Source organism: Castor canadensis, chromosome 12 (genome assembly GCF_047511655.1).
Source record: "Castor canadensis chromosome 12, mCasCan1.hap1v2, whole genome shotgun sequence".
Taxonomy (NCBI): domain Eukaryota; kingdom Metazoa; phylum Chordata; class Mammalia; order Rodentia; family Castoridae; genus Castor; species Castor canadensis.
In genome coordinates, this window is record NC_133397.1 from 54,969,226 (window position 1) to 54,993,869 (window position 24,644).

Consider the following 24,644-nt stretch of genomic DNA (forward strand, 5'->3'; position numbering starts at 1 on the left):
AAATCTTGCTATTAAAAGTCAATGAAGTCTACATAAAAAGAATTGTCTATTAGGATGCTCTACTGCATATTTTAAGACATGTTCCAACTCACCCTCTGTGATGGTGAGGGTGGAGGCCACAAGACACACCTCTTACTATTGGTGGCAGGCTTGCCCTCCAGTCAAATAATTTTGAGATTGTTTCTAAGATGAGTAATAGCATTAAGAACTACAAGTTTGAGTTGTACAGAGTTTGAAACTTTCTGAAGCACATTTTATATTCAAGTTTTAAAGTTTCATAAAATATTTTTAATGTAAAATGAGATTTTAAAACAATCTCAGCCATTTGAAGAGTATCCTAAGGTGAATTTAAGATGTGTTATGGTTCTAAAAAGATTCATTTAGTCTTATAAACAGTCTCTGGAAAGTAAAAGTTTGTTCCAGTTGAGGAGGTAGCTAACTACTCCATGAGTAAAAGTAAACTGATTTAGATAAAAAAAAAAAAAAAAGAGAGAGAGAGAAAACTAGAATCCACTAAAATAAAACCTACCTTTCTACTGTAAAAGTAGGTTAATATATATCTGTAATTACTACAAACGTGATCTTAGATTTGTGGATAGAACCGTGGGCCTAACCTACAAACAAAATGTTTATACATAAAAATCAATTGTAGTCTAAAACACAAAAAAATTAAATTGAAACAAAGTATTTGATTCCATAAATAAATTATAATTATTTGTAGTAATAAGGCAACTTTATTTTATGGATAACTAACGATCATTCTTTTTACCACAAGCAAGTAAAATTTTTCTGTGCAAATAGTATTTTTACACTTATCAGCAAAGGTAAGGCATTTTTGCCATTATTTTGTGATCAGTGTACGCTATTACTATGTCCTGATTATGTTCTCGATCTAAGCCTGCTGAATATTTAGATTAGCTTTTATAGTCCCTAATAGGGCTATCCAGCAGAACTTTCTGCCATGGAAATATTCTGTATCTGCATTGTCCAATAAAACATGTGGCTACTGAGCACTTAAAATGTGAGTAGTGCAACTGAGGAATTAAAATTTAATTTTACTCAATTATTCAAATAGCCACATATGACTAGTGGCTACTATATTAAACAACTCAGTTTAGAGGGTTCAAAAACTAAGACCAATTCTCTTGGCATACTAGATCATAAAACCTACGTCCTCCAGTATTATCGTCCATTCAAAGATACGATTAAATCTTCTAATACAATATTCAGACAAACCAAGTGGAAAACCTATAAGAAAAAATGTTTATTAGTGTTTATAGTATGTTAGTACCACTATACTGATTAATTAGGTTGCCTGTAACAATCTAGCTAATGTTCATTCTAGAATAACTAAAATTTGAACTATGAAAGTTCCACTTCTAAAAAGTTTTTGTCCATTATCTATCATAACACAAGAAAACCAATTACTACATAGTTTTCAGCTCCATTGATTAAACACTGCAAAAGCTTGTCAAACCATTTTACCTGACAGGCATATTTGTTCTTCCATTTGCTTAGCACACACTGACTGTTTTGCATCAGTTCCTGGAGGACAACAGAAAAAGAGAGAGTGCAGTTGGCTACACACATTGTCATCATCAGTTAAAGTGCTTTTGATTCACAAGTGAAAAAAAAGATCAACATGCCACACAAAGATGCAACTGTTCTAGTACTTCTCACTGGACAAAAGCAAACCTATCATCACCCTGAAAATTGATCCTTTATGAAAATTAAAGCTGTTGAAAGATGTTTTAAAACAGATTTGTTTGTTGCCATTTTTGAAACTTTTTGAAAGATACCTCCAACTCTTTGAGTGAATCTCGAAGTTTTTCTGGGCGTCTATTTTTGAGCGTCCAAGGATAATCTCGTGCTGGCAAATAAAACATGTACTACAGTTAGTTAAACATGATTTTAAAAAGGAAACTCTGCTTAGCAGTGTGTCTTAGGAAGATTAAAATAAAACACCTCCGTAACTGGGAGGAAGTGGGCTTCGTTTCCATCATCAAATGACAGCCTTTTAAAAGGCTTTGTCATAGAAACAGGATTTTTACCACAAAACAATCTCCTTAATGATAATTTTATGATGACAACCAACAAGTCCTAAAGAATCCCTGGGAAAGTCTGCTGGGCCTGTGAATCTAGTAGTATTGAATAGTAAATGACCCACTCTTTACCATCTCAGAAACTTCTTCATGTAAATAACTAAGTGTTCAATTCCAAAGACATTCCAAATACTACAAGTGATCTACTCAGACCTTGGGAATCCTCATGAATAAATAAATATGGTGAGGAAAGAAATAAAATACATGATTTATAAAAATTAAGTATATGAATTTAACATCATACACTAAAATTATAGGGAAAAAACAGGAATCTAAGTTTTAACAAATTACGCACTATTAGCGCGTAATTTAAAATCTACATGACAATTCAATAATGATATGCCTTTGATTTGTTTCAAATAAATTTAATTTAAAAATTAAATTATTTAGTACAGTCACAATGTTAGCCTAAGATAAACTAAAACTAGTTCTCTTTTAAAAATTAATAAAATTGGGCTGAGGGTTTAACACAGTGGTAGAGTACTTTCCTAGTATGCATGAAGTCCCTTGCTTACATCCCCAGCACCACACACACAAAAAATCATAATAAAATGTGAAACTCATCATATGTATTTTATGAGAAAAATGAAATCTATTTTGAATTTTCCTAATTGATAATTCTAAAGAGTTGTGTACATAGTATATATATGTTGTGTGTACATATATATAATACATGTAGCATATATAGATCTTTAATTTGGAGAGTATACTTGCTATAAGTCTTATTTCAGCAAATTAATTTGGCTCTGTAAACATAATTTTGATGTGTAGAACATATGTACAAATTTAAAAATCTGTGTTGCACTGCATACTGGCTATCTGCACCCAAGTTCTGATCCTACAAACACAGTTCTGCAGATGAGGACTAAGGCACAGAAGGAAAAGACTGACTTCAGATTTCTTAGTCACTAAGAGTCAAAATATAAATAAAACAATCTTAAATCATTTCAAAAAAAGTCTGTGTTGAAGCTACTAATACAGTATTCTAAAAATTAAATGTCAGTTCAACCATTTAAATCAAGAGAACAAGTGGGATTTCCATCTCTAGCTATATTCCAAATAGTCTTAAATTACATTTAAGTCATTAAAACCACATTGCATTGTAGCCATATCATATAAATGTGTGTATATATATATATCCATATAAAACATTTATATATTCAAGACCAGAAAAGACTAGAATAAATAAAATGCTAACACTGATAACATAAACTAATTTTTGTAAAATGTATTAACAATTTAGACAAAGTATATAATTATATGTTATCATCAGAATTTAAGCATGGCATATGTATTTTAAATATATTACATAATTCAAATACAGTTTGTTAAGAAAATTTATATTTACATAAGCATATTATTTTACCAGAATTGGACAGAATAGAGATTTCAATCTCCTAAATTAGAAGAATCTCACGAATATAACTGTTACTCATAAGTTCATGTACATAAATAATGGGAATATGTAATTATAAGAAATTTGGACAGAATAACAGTTCCAATTTGTGAAGAAAGCTGAATATTTTGTAACACTGGATTTTTCAGTTTTATAATGACTCCAAAAAAATATGAAGTAAGCTTACATTCTGCCAGTCTCTGCTTTTCCTCTAAGTTACCATGTTCTGTCGCTGACATTGTGGCAGAGGAGAGACAAAAAGAAGAAAAGAAGTGGAGTTTATTTTTATTATAATCTCTTGTGCTTTAATATGTACATTTGTATAGATTATTATACATATTATTGAGTCAAATAAATGATACTAAACTTTAAGAAGGACAGTTGAGAAAATGCCACAATGTAGATCTCTTCATGTCTTAGAGCTATTTCCTAAATTTGCAGTGAAAAGGCTTACACAGCACAACAGGTGGGCCAACATCCTGAGCTTCCAATCTCATCAGATAGGGAAAGGAACTGCAACCGAGCCCAGAAGAGAAGCTGCTGCAGTCTATCATCAGAGCCACGAAGTCAGCCTATTAACCACCACGCTAAGCATACAGGAAGCTCACACAGCCCCACTTCAACAGAGACTAGAACAGGAAGTAACTCTAGCTAGGGAGACCTTTTGGCCCATCATAAAACTTCTGGGATTAACAGGACTAATCAGATAAAGAAAATTGATCATTCACTCAGAAATGCCTATTTCAGATATCAGGTGAGGATCCAGGAGGCCAACATCAGCAGGATCCATGCATTAACAATGCCCTCTACTGGGACACCAATAAATAAACGTGAATGACTGTCCCGTTATCAGCCTGATCAGCAGTAAAATGAAAATTTTCATGTTCTTCTATGGCATTTTCTCAAGATTGCTTTATTTTATATAGATCAGATAGATATCAATGTAGCATTTTTCTAAAGAACGATAGTGACTTTCTTAAAATTCTAGAATTTAAGCCCATAAAAGCAGGGTTTTTAATGGCCAACTTACAGTGGTCATCTTAGAATATTTAGTTTATAAAAACTAGCTGAGTAGAATAGGTACATTACCTGATGAATCTTTCTTGTCATAATACTGGTAGATGCCAATGTCTCTATCTATAGAAAGAAAGAAATAACATTAAATTATGGTAAAAAGTTCTGGAGAATAAGAAGCCAAACCATACTGTATTGGAGGGAAGGGTAGGGAGGGGAACAGAAACAGTCTCCTTATGTTACTAGAAATAAAATAGCTCAAAAGCATCTGGACATGGGTTCATCTATTCTAAGGATATGCAGAAACTGGAAAGTTTATCAATCTAATGAGAAAAAGTTAGAATGGCATGAGGAAACAGAACTAGAATGGCATGAGAAAAAGATTAGTAAAGAAAAATCAAGGAAGACCAAGTTTTCTCTTTCACACTTCCTCTGATATTTTTCGCAGGGCGCTACCAAAAGGAACTGCCACTAAGCAATGCCAAATGAAATCAGTGGATGGAAGAAAATGCCCTAGCTGTTGGATTCCAGGCTGTGGCTTGCTTTTCTCCAATTTAGCTCAAGAGTCTAGTTCCCATCCTACAGCATTTGGGAGGAAATCTGCAGGAAAGAGAGACAGGATTATAGGGAGGTATGGATAAATTATTATCTGAAACTTGTTTAGATTCAAAAAGCTTCCAAACCCATCCAAATTCAGATGCTCTGCTGGGTTAAAGGTAAGGGGCAAAGCAAGGCTCCCCAGATGTTGGGAATCTGTTCTTGCAATTTAAACACAGAACAGAATAATTTTGTCCATTTTCACCATATCTATGAATAATGAAATATATCTTTCATTGAAGTAACATTTGTTTTCTTCCTTGCAAAAATAATTCTCAGTTAACTAACATAAGGAGGATACAACTGTTTCTCAAAAAGTGGAAGCAGTACAGGCTGCCCCCTAGTGACTGCTCCAAACTTTGTCAAATTGAATGACAACAACAACAAAAGTATTACTGCTTTCAGAAGAGTCAAACAGTATACTTACTGAAGCTGTATTTAATTCATGAGACTATTATTATGATTTTAAAGAGTGCAGTTTTATTTCTACCAGTGAGATTGAAAATATCCACTAAGGACTGATTGGAAGAAGTGATAAGTAGAGTACTGATAGTATTTTATTTCACCTGGGTGATGATTTTTATGGGTGTGTTCATTTTTTGATAGTTCACAGCATACTTTTATAAATCTGTAGCACTTTTCAGTACTTATTTTATACTTCAATTTAAAAAGTTTGTTACTGTTGCTTAAAGCTAAGAACCACAAACATTATGTATACAGGCAATACCCTCTATCAAAATATCTGGTCTATAATTATAGCATTATTCCACACATCCAAATATTTACTAAAATCCTAGAATAGAACTACAAAGATTATAAGGAACCTTGAATTGTGTACATAAGTCTGTCTTACTGCATCTGGCCCAGAGTAGGAACCTAAGAATGACAAGGAAGGCGTCAGAATATGGAGACCTACCCAACAAGCGGTGCCAGAACTAGATGAGGAAGGTGTCCACGCACAGGCAGCCTGACGTTGTATCTTAGAACCTTTGTAGATACAAAGGACATTCACATGGGGATAATGGCCTAGTGTCAGTATTAGAAGCTGAACAAGATGAACAGGGAACAAATGAGAACTGTCCAACTTGGTGTGTTAAAACCCAGCTGGGCTAAGGATATCCACACAAGGGAGAAAGTAGCTACAGAGATAGGAAATTGTACAAGGGTGATTGGGTAAGTAAATAAATTAAAAGATATCAGAATCCCGTGTTTTCCACTGTCTTGAGAACAAGAAAAGTAAAAGTAGTAAAATGGAGAAAATTTAAATGAACCCTGTATTTTGTTTCTTGCTTCATGGATTCAGTATCTTCCTTTAGATCTCTGTTGCACTTTCTCTTCTGTTGCTACATGTTTTGTTTCTTCAGAAATCCTGTCACCTATTTATTTGTTGTTTTCTTTCCTGTTGAAGGCATTTCTCAAATATCTGATGATTCTTAGCTCTCTGTTCATATTCACAATTGAGGCACTAGAAAGCTGACTGGAAGCTCTGAATATGTAAATAGGGCTTACCAACCATTGGGGTTCACGAGCCAGACAAGGACAAGGGTATTTCATTGTAGGATCCCTTCTAATGTCAGTGTGAATACATCTTCTCCCTGAGGCCATACAGTTACTATAGAGAGGAGTTCCTTCTTTCTTAGAAAGTGTGCAGTGGAATATGACAACCAGAGAACCCTTAAGGACCTCACCCATCATCATGATGATTTCCATTTCATCCCTATTTACCATTAAAAGGTCTTCTCCATCGATGTCCCAAACTTTAGGGCCTCCTTAATTAAATGTTTCCACAGCATGAGGTGTCTTATTACTTCTTAAGCAGATGTTCAAGTCCCTTTGTTGTCACCCTCATGCCACATCCCTATCTTCTGTAATATCTTTTGAGATACAAATGGGCTGTCATTGAAATTCTCTGCTGCAGACAACTGACATTCAGATCTTCCAAATCTGTTAATTTTTTACACCTTTCATCTTCTAAAAATTGTCTGATTGTAGTTGCCCCTTTCCTATTCTCCTAGTCCTTGTGAGTTTAAGCCTTGTTTATTTTAATCATTTACTCTTTTTTCAGAAGTGTTTGGGAAGGAAGCAAATGTGTGTTAAAGCTTTGTTTAACTACAAATTCTATATATATTTTAAGGAAAATAAACTTACTGTAAATATGATATCCATCTGAAATTACACATTCAATATTAAGAAATAATACTTTGCATTTTATATCATTTCTTAGTAATGATATAAAAGACCATTGGTATCCACAGGTATATGGTTCCAAGAAGAGTGCCATTGAGGAAAAGCCATGAATGCTCAGGATGCACACACTTCAGTGCTACACTGCAGATGGTTGATTCATTTTTCCATGATGCCACCTGACTTCTACAACAGACATGCTGCCTTTCATCAGATTTCAAATTCTCACTTTATCACTTAAATTAAACACATTCACTTTTACCTTGCTTTGGGGGCACTATTTGCTTTTTGGGAGGCATATTTTCACAAAATTAAGGGCAGGGAAACACTCAGCATATCACACAACAATTTAAACACAACTGATGATAATGCAGATTCACTGAGAGCCTCTCTACATCAATAAAACTGTGTAATGTGCATACAGGAATTTAAATTTCTTTGATTTTGAAAAAGTTATTGTATTTTTTTGACTGTGCTCTACCAAAACCACATGTAATGAGTCTGTGAATAAGGCAGGCTTCCTGTCAATAAAAAATGTCCTCCTGAGAAATGAGAAACACAAAGAACATAAAAATAATTCTTCATCTTAGCAATATATTTGAAATTTTATTTTAATATCAAATAGAAATATTTTGTCCATTAACTAGTCTGTAAATATCTGATTAGAAATCAGTTATTATGAACAATCCCAAGAAAAAAATAAACGTGTGCATCTTCAGAGGAAACAAACACTAAGCTAATAAAGTTAATTTTCAAAACTAAAAAATGAAAACAGGTTAATAAGAGCAATTAAATAGAATTATTTTCTATTAGGTAATTTTTCACTAAGGATTAAAAAAAAGAATCCAACTCCAGCTGCAGAATCAAGCTAGCTAACTCTAGCTGCTAACCTCTGCTAGTACTTATTTGTAATGGCATAACATATTTGAAAAATACTGAAATTAATCCATAGCTCATTTACCCCCAATGTGTAAGGTATTCTTCAAAGACCACAGGTGCAGTTCAGTCAAGCAGAAAGACATCTGATGGCAGAAGGAATCTTTTTCCTGTTTAAAAATAAGTAAAAAGAGGTGCCAATTAATTATCTTCTATTGCCAATAAAGCCAAGAGCCCTTAGAAATAGTAAAAAGAATCAATTGCCACTACTGATATTTGAGATATGGCACATTAGAATAAGCATGCTTTGATGTATTTGGTTAACCATCTAGAAATAAACTCTAGAAAAAGGAAATATATATTTCTTTTCCTGGATTTAGAATGTCATCACATTAAGAAATGTGGTAAGAATATACATATTTGGGTTTTCAATAGCATATGTTTAAGGCTCTGAGTATATTTAGAATTATTTAGTATTTGAGCATTTTAAGTTATATTTTTTAGGAAAAGAAAGGTCTGTTATGTAGCTATTTAGCATGAGCACATGTGTGGTGCATTTTTAATATATAAAACAAATATTTAAGATCTCCCACAAATAAACAGGATAATTAAAGTGGAATTTGAAAGGTAAATGGTATATAACTACTATTTTAAGAGACATAATTACTTAAAAGTAAACTGACAATTAATTTACACCAATAAAAAAGAAGGAAAAAAAGTAAACTGTGTGAAACCACATTAACATTCAGATTAGTTTGTTAATCTGCATGCCATGATGGATCCAGATAGTCTAACTGCATCTTTATTTTTTATTATTTATTCATTTATTCATATGTGCATACATTGTTTGGGCCTCTCTCCCCACCCATCCCCCGTTCCCTCCCTCTCCCCCACCGCCCTAACTGCCAGGCAGAACCTGTTCTGCCCTCTTCTCCAATTTTGTTAAAGAGAAAACATAAGAGATAATAAGAAAAACATAGCATTTTTGCTACCTTGAGATAAAGATAGCTATATAGAGAGAGATTCCTAGCATTGCTTCCATGCACATGTATATTACAACCTAAATTGGTTCATCTCTACCAGACCTCTTCACTACTTCCCGGTCACTTTCCCACTATGGCCTCTGTCAGATTAAGATTACTTTATTCACTCCTCTACCAGTGGGTACATCAAACACTTTCAGGTTTTAGGTTTCCTTTCCTTTCCCTATTCCTCCTGTATGCATTCTCACCTTAGCATGTAACCCATGTCCAATAATATTACTGCATTTGTTTTAGGTCTAAAGTCTGCGTATGAGGGAGAACATACAATTTTTGGCCTTCTAAGTCTGGCTAACTTCGCTTAAGATGATGTTCTCCAGGTCCATCCATTTACTTTAACTTCATCTTTATTAAAAAAAAAAAAAAACCAAGAGAGTGAAAATGTACATCCTATATTTCCTCCTACTTTATTATCAGGAGCTAGTGTTACACACTATTGACACTTTTGTTTATTTTTTGTTTTGTTTTTATGGTGATCCTTGGGTTTGAACACCCAAGGCATCAGGCTTGTAAGGCAGGTACTTTATCACTTGAGCCATGCCCCCAGCCCTTTTTGCTTTAGTTATTTTTTGAATAAGGTCTCACATTTATGCCCAGGCCAGCCTGGATGGCAATCTTCCTGTTTATGTTTCCCACTGTAGCTGAGATGACAGGTGCCACCATACCCAGCTTTTATTTTTTAATATGGGGTCTCCTGAAGTTTTTGCCTGGCTTGGCCTCAAACTACCATCCTCCCAAATAGCTAGGATTAAAGGCATGAACCACCATGTCTGGCAAAACCCCTTCCTCCCCCTTTTTTATTTAAATCAAGTAGCACCTCATCAATTTGGATTAACTGCAAGAAGGCCAATCTAAAGCAGAAAAAAAAAGTTGACATTTTATAAATATTTAAAAGAAACTTATTTAACTTTCAAAACTCTTCTACTAGATGCTATATACTAGAAATACTAAACTAAATTACTATAATTTAAACTATGGAGATTCTTTATAAAAATCATAAAAGAAATGTTCTTTCCTGTAAACTTCTAGAAAACAAAAGTTTGAAAAATATTTTAAAATATCTTTCATTTATTTATTTTTGGGTAGCACTGGGACTGGGTGGGCCTAATGCTTGCTAATCAGGTGCTCTGCCACTTGAGCCACTCCACCAGCCCTTTTTTGTGTTGGGTATTTTTGAGATAGGGTCTCACAAACTATTTGCCCAGGCTGGCCTCAAACCACCATCCTCTTGATCTATGCTTTCCAAGTAGCTAGGATTACTGGCATGAGCCACCAGTGCTCAGCTTTAAGATGTCTTTATTTATTGTTTTTTTGTTGTTGTGCTGGATGTGGGTCATTGTAGCATTTACAAAGGTTCTTACAATTCATCAAGTACATCATACTTGAATTCCTCCTTAAGATATCTTTATCGCAGGGACAAAAATTATTTCCCATATTATTAATATGGGTGATAATCCAAAGTAAGTGTAGACATAGTACAAACTTCCCTGGCCCTTCTGTCACCTTTACAGGACCTCAGTGCACTTACAATCATCACAAAACAGATGCATGTTCAACTAAGGAGACACAATGTGCCACAAATTGAAATGGCAGAGTGAAAAATGTAGCAGCATAAAGAGGGCCCCAATCTTGCCTAAGCAGTGGGGTGTGAGAAAGCTACAGAGAAGGTATGAAATGTTAGTGAGTCCTCCAAGAAAGAACATTATCCAAGCACCAGTCAGATGATGTTGATGACAATAACAACAGATAACAACACTGAACACTTGGTCTGAACAGGCTTTAGTCCTCATAGCTACATATTGAGGTAGTATTGTTACTCCTATAATGAGGAAACTGGGACAGAAACGCGGTAGAGGCAGACTCTGAATCTATACAGAGGCTAGGCTGGCAACCCCAGTGGTCTGCTGTGTTGGAGTACACACAGATATGGGAGGGAGCATACATAGTAGGTTAAGTAAAAGGATGGTGTGTCCTGAAGATAACAGTAAATCCAGGTGCATGGTGGAAAGTGATAGATAAAATTGAAAAGAGTTTATAACCTAGACTTGTCTTCCAGCTCAGCACCCCAGAACTCATACTGAGTTCCAATGGGCATAGGAAAACTGAGAAAAATGTACAAGCTATTTCTCCAAATGCTCTGATCTACAAAATAATATTGCTCTAGTTTCCTACTAAAAAGTGCAAGACAAAAGGAGGCAAGAGGCATTCTCCTGCTGCATTATATAAAGGACCTCTCTTGTGGCCCCACAGAGAACATAGGGTATGAGAACAGAGAATTGGTGGCAAAAGGTGGTGCCCAGCAGAAAGTAAGCAAAATGTGAGTCCATTGTAATAATGTACTCAGAGAGAATGGTAGCATCCAGACAAAACAGGATCTGTGCCCAGCAAAAGTAGATACGGTGGCCAAGGAGCAATCTGAACCACCTGGACTAGGAGAGCTTATCTAGCATGGAGTGAGTGAGGAAGATGAGAAGAAAACAGACAATGTTCACTAGGAAATGACAGGATGTACTTATGAACACATGTTACAACTCCTGTGGACCCCTTAAAATAAATGGTTAATTAAAGACAAGGCTTTGTAAGGGGGCCTGCATAAGAGGGGAGCAAAAGATAGCCAAATATGGGTTATTTCTCCTTTTTTCCTGAACTTCAAAGATCTGTCAGGAATACCATATAAAATTAAAGAGGAATTAATGCAGTAGATAAAACAAATCTGCAAAAATCTGTAACAACCATTAGATGAGCAGGGTGGGAGGGGACCAAATCAATATCCCCTTTTAGTCTTCAATATGTCTTGCCATCTTTAAATGCTATACAGGTTTTTAAAACACTTTTAAATGTTTTGCATGTTACACAAGAATGCCACCAGTTAAAAAGAATGCTGGTAATTTCCTGGTTTGAAAATTCTGCCTGGAGGAAGTAGTCAAGACTGAGCTTGTATTATTCAAATATTGTATTAGTGCATAAATAGTTGTTTTGAAGTATAGGGAGAGAAAGAATTTCAGAAGAATGCTGGATTTGGCATTTTGGAAAGGAGGTGTGAGCAGGGATTGAAAAGGTAGTAAAATAGTTTGGAGGTACCTACCAAAGGAAACTGAGCAATGCTACACCACCAGGTTCTAATTTCGTTTACATCCAAATGAAAAGAATGGTATGAAAAACCTGAAGAAAGAAAATTTTACCCATAATGTATTTTTAAAATGTCATTTTGACTTTTGTAACTTTGTTTATTCTAATTATATAAGGTAGTTGATGTCAGTTTCAGATGGCTCAGAGGCCGTTCTGAACCCAAACTTCCATTATTCAAGAGGGAATAAACGGCATAATTTAAATTGAGCTTTTAAGTTTAGAATGATTGTTCTCTTATATGGGGAGAATCTGTGATAGCTCAAATTTTGAGAATAGAGAGATGAGAGGAAAAGCCTTTTTTTTACTTTCTCCTTACATCCTCCAAAAGTTCAACATTTAAAGACTTCCCTTCAATTTGGCTTACATTAGAGTTAATCAATACTTATTTTCCTAAAGACTAATTGTTACTATATAGACTAAATTTTGAGAAAATAACATGCAAAATAGAAATGATTTTACTACTATACTGTTGATAATCTTCTTATGAAAAATAAAAACTATGCTTTAGAAGTAAAGATTATTTGGCACTTAAAATTGCAAAATACTCATCTTCTGCCTGAGTAGTTAGGTATGTGGTTGCCTAGTTTCTAAAGCAAGCTATTTTGACTGCTATGGGGAGGACAGGAAGCTTAAGGCCAAATAAAACCCTAATGTAAAACATGATAGCAAAGAAAGAATTAAGCAAGAGAAGGCATTACTATAGTTATAACAAAGATAAATGATACATACCATGGTGCCAACAAGACATTTAAAATGAATGTGTATTAACAAAACACTGCAAAGAGCCTAAGGGAATCTTTCTTAGACACAGGCTTAAAACATATATTTGCTATTTATTATCATAGATTATCTGAGAAATATCCATTCACTAATTGAAAATATATAAAAATAAAGACAACAAAGTACCATGAATTTAGATAAATCACTCGCTAGTTATATCAGGTATTACAGTCATCATTACATAATTTTCCAGTTACATAAAATTCAATGTATTGTCTCATGATCACTTCTCCAATGTCATCAGCATAGTATTATCTTAATACCTGCTAAGTATATTCATACTTAATCAAATGCATGTTACCTGAAATATTTTTTAAATATTCAAAACAAAACCAAACAATTAAACAATGATAAAGTTCATGCTTAAAAGGGCAGGAGAATCTCAAAATAATGAGACCTCAGACTTTGACTAATCTATAACAAAAGACTAGAATACTAGGAACATGGGCTGATTTATGATCAGAGAGTCTTATGGTATTTAAATAAAATTTAATATAATACTTTGAACATCTTATTTGTATGTATTTTACTGCTTATTTTACTGATATTTTATATCATTATCTCAGATATGATGATTTATAAAACAGGGTTTCTACTATCAAATAGTTTAAAATCTAGTACAACAGATAAAAATAATCACCAAACTGAAATTTATGATCAGTACTAATTTAGTAACATAAAGATTTACAGGTACTCAGTTAATGTCTCATTTGATGAAGAAATGATCTTGTAAAGTAGAAGCATTTGAGAGTTGTTAGATTTTGTAAGAGGGAGATAGATTTTAAAAAGAATAAAACTAATGGGGGAGAGGGGGAGGAGATAGCATGTGGGCACTGATGAATTGCAGAAGTGAGGGAAAAGAAAGAATCTAAAGTAACCACCAAGGGATGGGGTTCTGAGTACTGTGCAGATCATGATCCCTGCCTTGAACATAGTCCCATCATCCCCTTCCTAGCAGAAAGGATACCAGTGCATTCCATCTGTTCACAATGACTGATTTGACCTCTCAACTCACACAATTTCCATTTTCCTAGCTACTTACCTCACTATTTGGTCTCCTATTATCCTTTTACCTTGCCCTCAGTTTGAAACCATAATTCAGCTTCTTCAACCTGACAAAGAACCCACAAATACTATTCCTCTTGGTCATATCTATTCCCAGGAACCCAATACCCACACTTATTTCCACCTGATTTATCCTAGTTTCAAGGGCACGATTTGGATTGAAATATGCATAGAAACAGATTATTCTAGAAGAGGAGTGAGTTTTGCTTATGTTAGTAAATGAAATTTCAGGCACAGTAAGAGTTTAAGGTACAAGGGAGTAATCTCAGTACATGTGTTTGTCTACTATCTAGAAATATAGAAAAGGGCCCTGAGCTACAAACTACTTTGGAATTTTCTAAATGGGAAAGAAAGCTAAAACCTCTAAATGTGATTCCAGAAGAAAAACAGTGTAATTCTCTGACAAGGAGGCAATGGAAAAGACAGACTAAATTAATATAGTGTAAGGAAAGCCATGGAAGAGAAAATGGGGTGTGTTTGTAAGTATTTGTATGTTTAGTGGTTATATAATGATCCAACTTGTTGGTTTTGAATTTTAGTGCAGTCATGACCTCAATATTGTTTAATGAGAAGTAATGTTGTATCAAGGACATAGAAATTAAGTTTGCTAAAGAAGGTGTGGTTCTACTGTTCTGAGTGCTGGGCTCTGAGCCAAAAATGCCTTCATTCTAATCCTACTGTGACAAATTTACCCCAAATCATTTAACCTCTGCCTCAATTTCCTCACCTACAAAAATAGGGATAATGATATTGACCTACATTTGCAAGGGTGTTGTAAGGATTAATTAATGTTGTACAATGCTTTGAAGATGAGAAAGAGTTGAGCATTATTAGTGGGTATTGCATAACTACCTATAATATGAAAATTTTATCCTTTTAATTTTATTCAAACAGCAGTTATCAAATAAATGGCCCAGCTGCCTTAGTGACATTTACCTTCTAATGTTATCAAATTATTATTTAAAATGTATCTAGATATTTTCTGTATTATAAGTGCTGCCTTGTACTATATAAAGTCCCAGATTAGTTGGGATGTCTAGAATACCTTTTCAACCTAAATGTTAAGTGTAAGTACTCAGGCAATATTTAATTTGATAATGAACACCCATCGCAAGTATTCAATAAATTCTAAAAGATGATACTTTTAATTATAACATGTTTGATTTAACACACATCACTAAGCAATAACTGGTAGAAGCTAAATGCAAAAAGCACCAAGCATTGCATTAAAACACTTTCTATCATATTCTTATTTTAAAACAAGCTTTAGAACCTAAAAGAATACCAAGAGAGAAACTTTTAAATCCAGTAGTCCTTCTATCTGGTCTTTTGTTTCTTCTTGGGTTTTAAAATTATAATGCTAATGACACTTACTGTTTTTTTAAATGCAAACAAAATGGAAGTATTCTATATAAAAATGAAGTGTCCCTCCCTCTTGGTCTCCCCACACTGATGGGAGCCACCACATGCCATGTGTGCCATGTGTCCTTTGAGACTTCTTTGGGTGTACTCACAATATGTCCACACTCATGCTGATTTGTTTTGTATTTTTGTAAAGATAGAATTTTACTGCATATTCACCTTGTTTTGTTTTTTTTTTCACTGAACAACCCAGCATGGGCACTCTCCCTGTCAACACATACACATTTACCTCACAGTGTAATAGCTGCAAGATGTTTCATTGAATAGTGATTATAACTGACTTAACATTCCCTCCATAAACAACAATCTATTTCTAATTTTTGCCTTGCATGAAAATATATGCTCACACTTTCCACCTTGATAGCCTGCAAAATTAGCCTCCAAAATGACTGTTCTAATTTATATTACTGCCTGTAAAAGGACTGCCTTTTTCCCTATATCCTCAACAGCTCAGAGCATTATCAAAGTTTTAAGTTGTTGCAAATATGGCAAATGAGAAACAGATTCTTGTAAGTTTATTTTTTCTATTCATTAATGAAATCAAACATCTTTTTATGTATTTTAAATAATTTTGTTTCCTATATAAATTACCTATCCCTATCTTATGCTCACCTTTCTATTAAGTTTTTTATTACCTTATATATTAATGACATTAACCCTTTATAATATACAATGGACATATTTAGTCATTTAAACTTTTTTCATCAACTTTATACATGAAGAAAATAAGAACATGTAGAGTCTATTTAAAAAAAAAAAAAAAAGAACTAGTTCTAACAGAGCAAAAAAGCTCTTTGAACTCCATTCAGCTAGTGCTGTGCAAAGTGCTAAGACATCCAGGCCCCATGGCCAATGGGTGGTTCTTCACAGCTGCTAACAACTGGTCAGCAGCTATTTCTGGATAAAGCAATAGGTGACCAATTTCTATGTTTCAAGAGAACCTGTGCATCATTCTTACTAAAAAGAAGTGAGAAGAAATTCCATGCCTAGAAAGAAAAATAGGAATCCATTCACTTTTATGAAATAAATTATAGCAAAAATCTTTGTAAATCTCCTGTTGTACTTAAATTTGGAAAATATTTCTCTAAGGCATTGTTCAAACTATTTAATTCACTTAGTTAAATAGGTCTTGTCAATTTAACATTTTCCATGTTGTAAGCAGTTTTGACATTTAGACAATTTATCAATGGCTTCTTCATTGTAGCCTGCTTCCTACTTCCTCTTTCTACTCATTACATGCAACAAATTAAATTTCACTAATATTTAAAGATCAGTGCTGACCTTTGCATAGCCATTTTCTAGGTTCCTATTAATACAAACATCTTGTTTGCTGATGCTCATTTTAAATATTTTGCTACACACAGCTTTCTATTATATTCCAGAGACTTATACTGAAGTGCATTTTTTTTCACGACCTTGCAAAATTATTGCTAAGGCTTATATTAGGCATTTGGGGAGAGGGGAGGTATACTTGCCTAAGCAAATAACAGTAACAGTAATAATAATCTCTTACCTCCAGCCTCAGCTCAGGTACCCACCTTTATGAACTTCAAAAATATGGACTTAATTCATCCTTTAAGGATGTGCCTCAATCACAACAATAAAAAGACAAGGAAAATATGAATGTTGGCAATGTGATAATGATAATTAATCCTAGATTACAACTCCAAAAATGTAATTTTATGCTATACTTGAATAGATAGGGAAAAAAATGTCACTTTGAAGAGAAAATAAATTAAATTTCAGAAATAATTCCTAAATAGCTCAGTTAAAGACAAAAGTATACTGAAATGTTCTTATCTAAACCAATGCTTAAATATTGAAATAATATGTCAATTTAGAATTACTGTTTTAAAAGTATATAAATCAAAGACTGCTGTGAAGTGAGTGAGAATGAAAAGAAAGATAGAAATCCTTTCTCTACAAATAGAAGAGACAGCGAAAAATACTGAAGTGCCCTACAGCTATACCACCTCAACCTTGTCAGGTTTCACTTGTCAACACTTCGATGACAGATTGCTACCCCCTCCTCTAAAAATCAAACCCTAGTAACTGTTGAAAGAAGTGGCTTCTTATAAAAAGGGGAGCATTGCATGCAACTTGATAGTTGTATAGTTTGAAATCTTTCTTTTCCAAGAGACTTGAAAACTTTTTTCTATGGCTTCCATTAAAACTTAGAAGCTAAAGAACTCTCCTAACATGGAGAAGTGAAGGGTGTATAACATTTTCAAATGTCTACTGAATGCACTTTATATGCAATTTTTCATTTAATCCTCACAGAAGCCCTCTGAAATTATGCATTAAAGTGTGTGTGTGTGTGTGTGTGTGTGTGTGTGTGTGTGTGTTGCATCCTGTGTATGTGTGTATGCCTAAAAGCATTTTTCTTTTCTGGCAGGGAATGGCAGCTTCTCCAAAAGTCCATGTGCCTCCTCTCCAAATCAACCCCTTAATTTACAAATATGGAAGCAGGTCTAGAGAGGTATAGTAATTGTACAAGTTCAATCAGTTTGTAAGGGGAGCAATTAGGACTCAAATTTCTTTCCACAGATTATTGTGAGGTGCTCTTTCCACTCTACCTCCTTCTGCCTAAAAGCTGTGCTAAACAGAGCCTTTTGACACTTGAGATAAGTGACTTGCATAATTAATTCATGGCAAAAGAGTTCTTCTGGTCAACTTTATACTTTATTTTGCTCAGAAAGCTCTTGGAAAAACGTTTCTTGAATGACTAATTTAGGACTGTTTTTACTTAATACATCAATAGTTTGTATTGATGTATCTAAAATATCTGATTAAAATTGGTGTTTCTTGGACACTAACAATCTTCCCACTATTTGCCTACCAGATCACTGGTGATATAAAATGGGTTCCAATATGAATTATTGTCATTTTATGGCTGACTGGTAAATATATTGTCTTCCTTTTAACTTAATATATTGTATTAGAGAATCTTTTCTATTTTGATGACCCTTATTTAGTAGGGGCTCCCAGTAAGTCCTCAACCCCTCAGTCTCTATGACAGAGTCTTAATAAATGCTCACAGTTTATAAGAATTCTGCAGTGAATATTTTAACATTATGATTGGATCTTCCTTTTCATCACTCTCTGATTGGTTGCTTTTACTGGTACTAGTGGTTTGTCACAGCATTCTTAAATAAAACTTTTAGTATTTTGTTTCAAAGGATGAATAGAGAACCAAAGGCAGTAACTTAGGAAAGAACAGCCTTTTCTTATTGAGATGAAGGCCTGTGAATAACCACCAATGTTTCTAGAGAAGGGATCAATTTCACCTTAATATATTTAACACAGGCATATATCATCAGGGCTTAAAATGCTAATAATTCCCTCACCAGTAGGAAACTATTACCTGATATTTAAAAAGCAGTGGAATAATACAAGGAAAATCCTAGATTATGATCATGTTTTGCCCTGAAGCCAAAACAAATCACAATAAAAAAAAGTTTCCTATGTTTTTAAAATCAAACTCTGTATTAAGTTATTGGGGATTAAATGAAAAAACATATTTGAAAATCTGTGGCAGATGATAATCATTCAATAAATGTCAGTTTCCTTTTCATGAATAGTCATTTTCTTTAAAATAATGAATCTGACTTCAATGGGCAAAAATCTAATTATTTTAGAGTTTCACTGATATCACTTCATCTAAATATTTTTAGTTTGGTTTAATATATAGTTAGGTAACATATACTAAGTGCCAACCATTGAGAAAGACACATGCTAGGCACTCAAGATATGAATTTTAAAAACCCAAGAACTTGTCTTTGTACAGGTCATAAGTTAGTAGGAAGAAGGGTGAGAGAACAAAAACAATGAATACAATTACGTCAGCACATGCCAAATAAAATAGAATCATGTCCAAGAGGAAAGTACAACGAAGAGAGCTATGTCTAATATCTAACACAATCTCAATCACAATAAAAATATAAATCATATATGCATCTTCAGAATCTGAAGTTTCTTCAAAGAAAATGAACCGTGTGATCCACATGAATCTATTATATTTCCCCAATTCTGTTCGCTATTATTCACACCTGATGGATTATGAAATTTTTATACATCTTATAATGAATGTGTACCTTTAATATAGTGTTGCTTTCCTCATCAGAACTTGCTACTAATCAATAGTACTTTATAGTCAATAGTAAATTAGAATTAAGGAAACAGGGCATAAGTCAATGTTTGATTTTCTTTGGTAGAAAGACCAGGTTCAAGTGACTTGACAACACATATAAAGTCCCACAAAGAGGCTCCCCAATATGACCAGGGATTATGCATATGTATTTACTTCCACTCCCTTCCAAACTTGCACTAAAATGACAATAGAGCAATTTTAAAAAGAAAAAAGAAAAAAACTCTTAAGACAAAGGAATTAGAGGCAAGATAACAACAAAATAGATGTCACCAAAATTTTGGAGAGTAAAAAGTAGATGGGCAAGAGATAACCAAAACATATTTGAGAAAGCAGAAAGCCAAATATGTATGGGGGAATGGCGGCTGAGAGTCAAAAAGCACATGCACTGGAATGCTAGACAGGCTCAGAAACTGGAATCACCAAGAACTTCGGGAGGAATGAGCTGTCTGAAAGTGTGTGAACAATACTTAGATTTCTAGGTGTTCTTTCCTGCCAACATTGATGGTCAGTGATCGCTCCCCAAAAGAAAACTGAAAAGGGACTCTTTGGAAGATCAATTTCTTAAGAAATAAAACATTACTGAGAATGGGAAGCTAGACTGAAAAAGAGAGAACAAAGGAACTCTTGGAAACAAAAATACGAGCGTCAAAACAAAAAATTCAAAAGAAAACTTGGAAGACTGAGGGAGTCTCTCAAAAGGAAAAAATAGACATGCAGACACACACAAAGAAGAAATTTAGAGAATCAGTCAGAATGATCTTTAGTCAGACATTTGACTAAGAAAGAGAACAGATACAATGGAAGGAAGAAATTATTAAAGAAATCATACAAGAAAACCTCTCAAGACTACAGTATGTGACTTTTCAGAGTAAAAGAAACTACTAAGTATCCAATATAATGAATTATAAAAACTGCAACCCCTACATACATCCAGATGAAATCTCAAAATCCTGGAGATAAACAAAACATACTAAATGTTTCCAGAAAAGGGAAACAAAAAATAAACAAACAAAACCAGATCACATAAAAAGTATCAAGGCATCGGACTTCTCAACAGCAACATTGGAAGTTAGAAGATAAGAAAGTTATACTTTTAAGTTTCTAAAGGAAAATTATTTCCTACCTATAATGCTGTATCTAGCCAAACTGCCACTTGAGTATAAGGTTAGAAGCAGACATTCAGAGGAGGAAAGTTTGAAATTTTAACTATGTATGCATTATTTTCAGGAAGTTATTAAAAAATGTGTCACCACTAAAGAATGAAACAAACCAAGAATGATTACATGAGATCCAGAAAATAAGGTAGTCCATCACAAGAACAAGAAAAAATATTTTCCCAAACAATAATACAAGGATCTCATAAGGCATCTCTGTCTCATGCAGATGACAGTAAATCCAGACTTAAGCAGAAGAGCAGAGAACTCCAAGAAGGATATGGCCGAGAAAAAAATAAAATTGACAAAGTAATAGTTGACCTGATGTATTTGAACTTAAAGAAGACTTACACTTCTGCTGGGGAAGTTGAGAATAAATAAATAATAGATCTATAAAAATAAACAAAAAAGGAAGGCAATTATTAACTGCAAAGAAAATTAAAAATCATAAGAAAAATTATCAAAATTGTGGTGTAACTATAATGGAGAGGAAAAGGAAGGATGTAGGACAGGAAATGAGTGCTGAGTGCTGAGTATTAAGGGACAGGGCTCAGATCACAGTACCTTAAAGTATATTGAGGACTTTGAGCTAAAGAAGACTAGAAAAACCACAGAGGAAGGGCCTCTTAGATTTACCCCTGCCCTCCTGTCTCTTGCCCCATTTATTTATTTATTTATTTATTTTATTCATATGTGCATACATTGTTTGGGTCATTTCTCCCCCCTTCACCCCGCCCCCTCCTTTACTCCCCCCCACTCCCTCCCTTACCCCCCCTTACCCCTCATTACCAGGCAGAAACTATTCTGCCCTTATCTCTAATTTTGTTAAAGAAAGAGTATAAGCAATAACAGGAAGGACCAAGGGTTTTTGCTAGTTGAGATATGGATATACAGGGAGTTGACATGCATTGATTTCTTGTACGTGTATGACCTTCTAAGTTAATTCTTCTCGAACTAACCTTTTCTCTAGTTCCTGGTCCCCTTCTCCTATTGGCCTCAGTTGCTTTAAAGTATCTGCTTTAGTTTCTCTGCATTGAGGGCAACAAATGCTATCTAGTTTTTTGGGTATCTTACCTATCCTCACACCTCCCTTGTGTGCTCTCACTTTATTATGTGATCAAAGTCCAATTCCCTTGTTGTGTTTGCCCTTGATGTAATGTCTGCATATGAGGGAGAACATACGATTTTTGGTCTTTTGTTGCCCCATTTATTGTGACTTAAGCAAGTCACAGAAGTCAGAATACCTCTTCCGCAAGGCAAGTCAAGAACAACTCCTCTCCCCTGACATGAGCCATAAAACTTAGGTCACTCTCTCCCTTCTCTTTTTACAGACCCCCATTCTGGAGGGATTCTGCCTCATACTCAGGAGGAAGGACTGCTATTCAGTGAGGCCAAGAAAAAAATCTGGTCAGGTTCTGCCCATGAGTTTGTTATCATTAGATCATACATTTTTATCTGATTGCATTTCTACATGGCTGTCCATTCTTTATCAAACCTAAGCATAGAAATGGACAGTTTTCCCTGAGTTTGGGGGGTATTCATTCCTGAAAGCTCCTGTGTCACATAAAACTATGATTAAAAAAATTTGTTATGCTACCTTTAACCTATCTTTCGTTGTAGGAGTATTGCCCATGACTCCTAAAATGGGTGAGAAAAATATCAAACTTTTCACTCTGACAGGGCTAACTTCCCTTCTTTTCAAGTAGGAAGCTAATAGGTTAAAAACTAAAACTTCTAAATGAATAAATAAGTACATACACGTTGTTTACAAATATTGGGGGCAACAATGTACCCCTAGTACAACAATAAAAAAATAAAAACAAAAAACAAATATTGGGGCAAATACTAAAGAATTGAAAGTGGTTTGTCTTTGGAAAGTTCTGGGGAAGACCAGTGCTCTGGTTAATTATGGGTCTTGACTCTTTGGCTTTTTAAACTATGTATGTGTGTTACTTGGATTTAAAGAAAAAGTTGCTCACCTCCTACCAACTTTATTCAGAACACATTTCCAGATGGAAGTAACAGTGACTACTGAGTAAATATGCCTCAACCTAGGTGCTCTGCCCTCCCTGTGCTAATGCTTATAATGTTGTGGTGAGCATCCTTTATTTTCCTTCAAATTGATGATGAGTTTAACCTCATAGGTTGCACCATGGATAGAGTTAATCATGTGACCTTGATGGGTACTTTCCATGAAAGAATATTTTCTATTAGAAGTACAACCAGGGTTTTTCTGAGATAATTCACTACTTCAGCAGCACAACATCCCCTGAAGCCACCTGACATTTAAAAATAAGTGCAAAACTGCTTGGCTGTCCACAGTTAGCATTTATTATTTAAAAGATGCATATTCTGTTGAGTGTATTGCTAGACATTAAACATCCAAATACAGATATGGACCTCAGGAGGAGATCTAGAACGAAAACACAGGTTTGGGAACCAACCCTGTGGTTGAAGCCATAGACAGGAATGGAGTCCTGGCTAAAGGACTCTCAAGACACAGGGAGGGCTTATTTTTAAGACAGAGGAACATGATCAATTATTTGCATCAACTCTTGTATCTGCAACCTTTCCTTCTATATCCTCTGCAAGGAACAGAGCCAACTCAGGTGCCAACTCAGGCTGAGCTGTGTGTCTATAATCTGTACAGTTTAGGATTTGTCAAAGATAGAGCCAACCAATAAGAAGGTGCTTAGATAATCAAAGCAGGGTTTGCTATTATTTCTGTAGGTAGTAACTATTATGTCAGTTATTTTCCAGTAAAGAAAATTTAAATAACAAGTTTTAACTGTAATTTTTTAAATGTACACGAGTGCATAGTAACTATACATCTACTTTTGATGAACATTCTAATTTACACTTATGTAAAGTACCTAATTTAAAAATTGATATTAGACATGATTTAGTTATTTCAAGTATAAATTTTATGATATGACTGTTGCAAATTATTCAATAAATGACACATCAAAAGTACTTTCCATTAAAGATACTCAATAAAAGATTTAGTAATGTTACAGAGAAATGGTTAAAACTACATTTGTGTTGGGTATTGTTAACCTATACTTATAATCTAAATCACTGATTGTGCTAATAAGAAAAAACACAATTTCCCCTTAGAAACTGCATTTACTTGTTTCTAAATCTGCCAAATTTGTATAAACTCCAAATTCATTTTATGTTTGAACAAGAACAAAGTTGTCTGTTCAGCTAATTATGTAGTAGCTACTGTGTATTGAGTGCTTTATATGCATTTTCTCATTTAGATTTTACAACAACCATATGAGGTTATTATATATAGTAATTTCCTATCTTATAAAGTAGAAAAGTGATTGGTCTATACTTTTAACATGAATCCAATTCCACAGTCTATCGTTTTGCCAATACATGCTTCTTTCATTGTAGGGCATTTAAAACAAACTTCTGATGTATAGGCCCCAGAATCCACAGCTACAGCCTTCTCTGAGCTTATGAGCCTTCATTTGCAGATGCAAGTCACCTCAGGCCAGAACAAGAGGGGATAAGTCAGCCACTATGTAGTAAAGACACTCAAACTGCCCATGTGAGGGGGTTGGATGGGAGGCCTACCAGTCTGACTGACAACCAGCCCATCCTTGCCTGTCATGTGAGTGAGCCACCTTGTACAAAATCCACCAGCTCCAGGCCTTCCAGTCTTCAGAAGACAGCAACCTCCTAAGAGATCCTGAGCCAGAATAGCCACTTTCACATGTCTGGTGC

General features: G+C 34.4%; 1 protein-coding gene across 12 annotated transcripts in view; it reads right to left on the reverse strand.

The window, feature by feature from the left end:
• Wdpcp (WD repeat containing planar cell polarity effector) overlaps positions 1-24,644 on the reverse strand; it is a 373,249-nt gene that overhangs the window by 288,740 nt on the left and 59,865 nt on the right. For all 12 annotated transcript variants that reach the window (XR_012439708.1, XR_012439707.1, XR_012439706.1 and 9 more), the window contains exons 2-6: positions 8,255-8,339; positions 4,588-4,635; positions 3,686-3,730; positions 1,800-1,870; positions 1,486-1,545 (exon numbers count right to left, since the gene is read on the reverse strand). Coding sequence is in view for 9 of the 12 variants with exons in the window: in XM_074049846.1 (XP_073905947.1) it covers positions 1,486-1,545; positions 1,800-1,870; positions 3,686-3,730; positions 4,588-4,635; positions 8,255-8,315 (285 nt within the window). In the remaining 3 variants the exon portion in view is untranslated. The remainder of the gene's footprint in view (positions 1-1,485; positions 1,546-1,799; positions 1,871-3,685; positions 3,731-4,587; positions 4,636-8,254; positions 8,340-24,644) is intronic.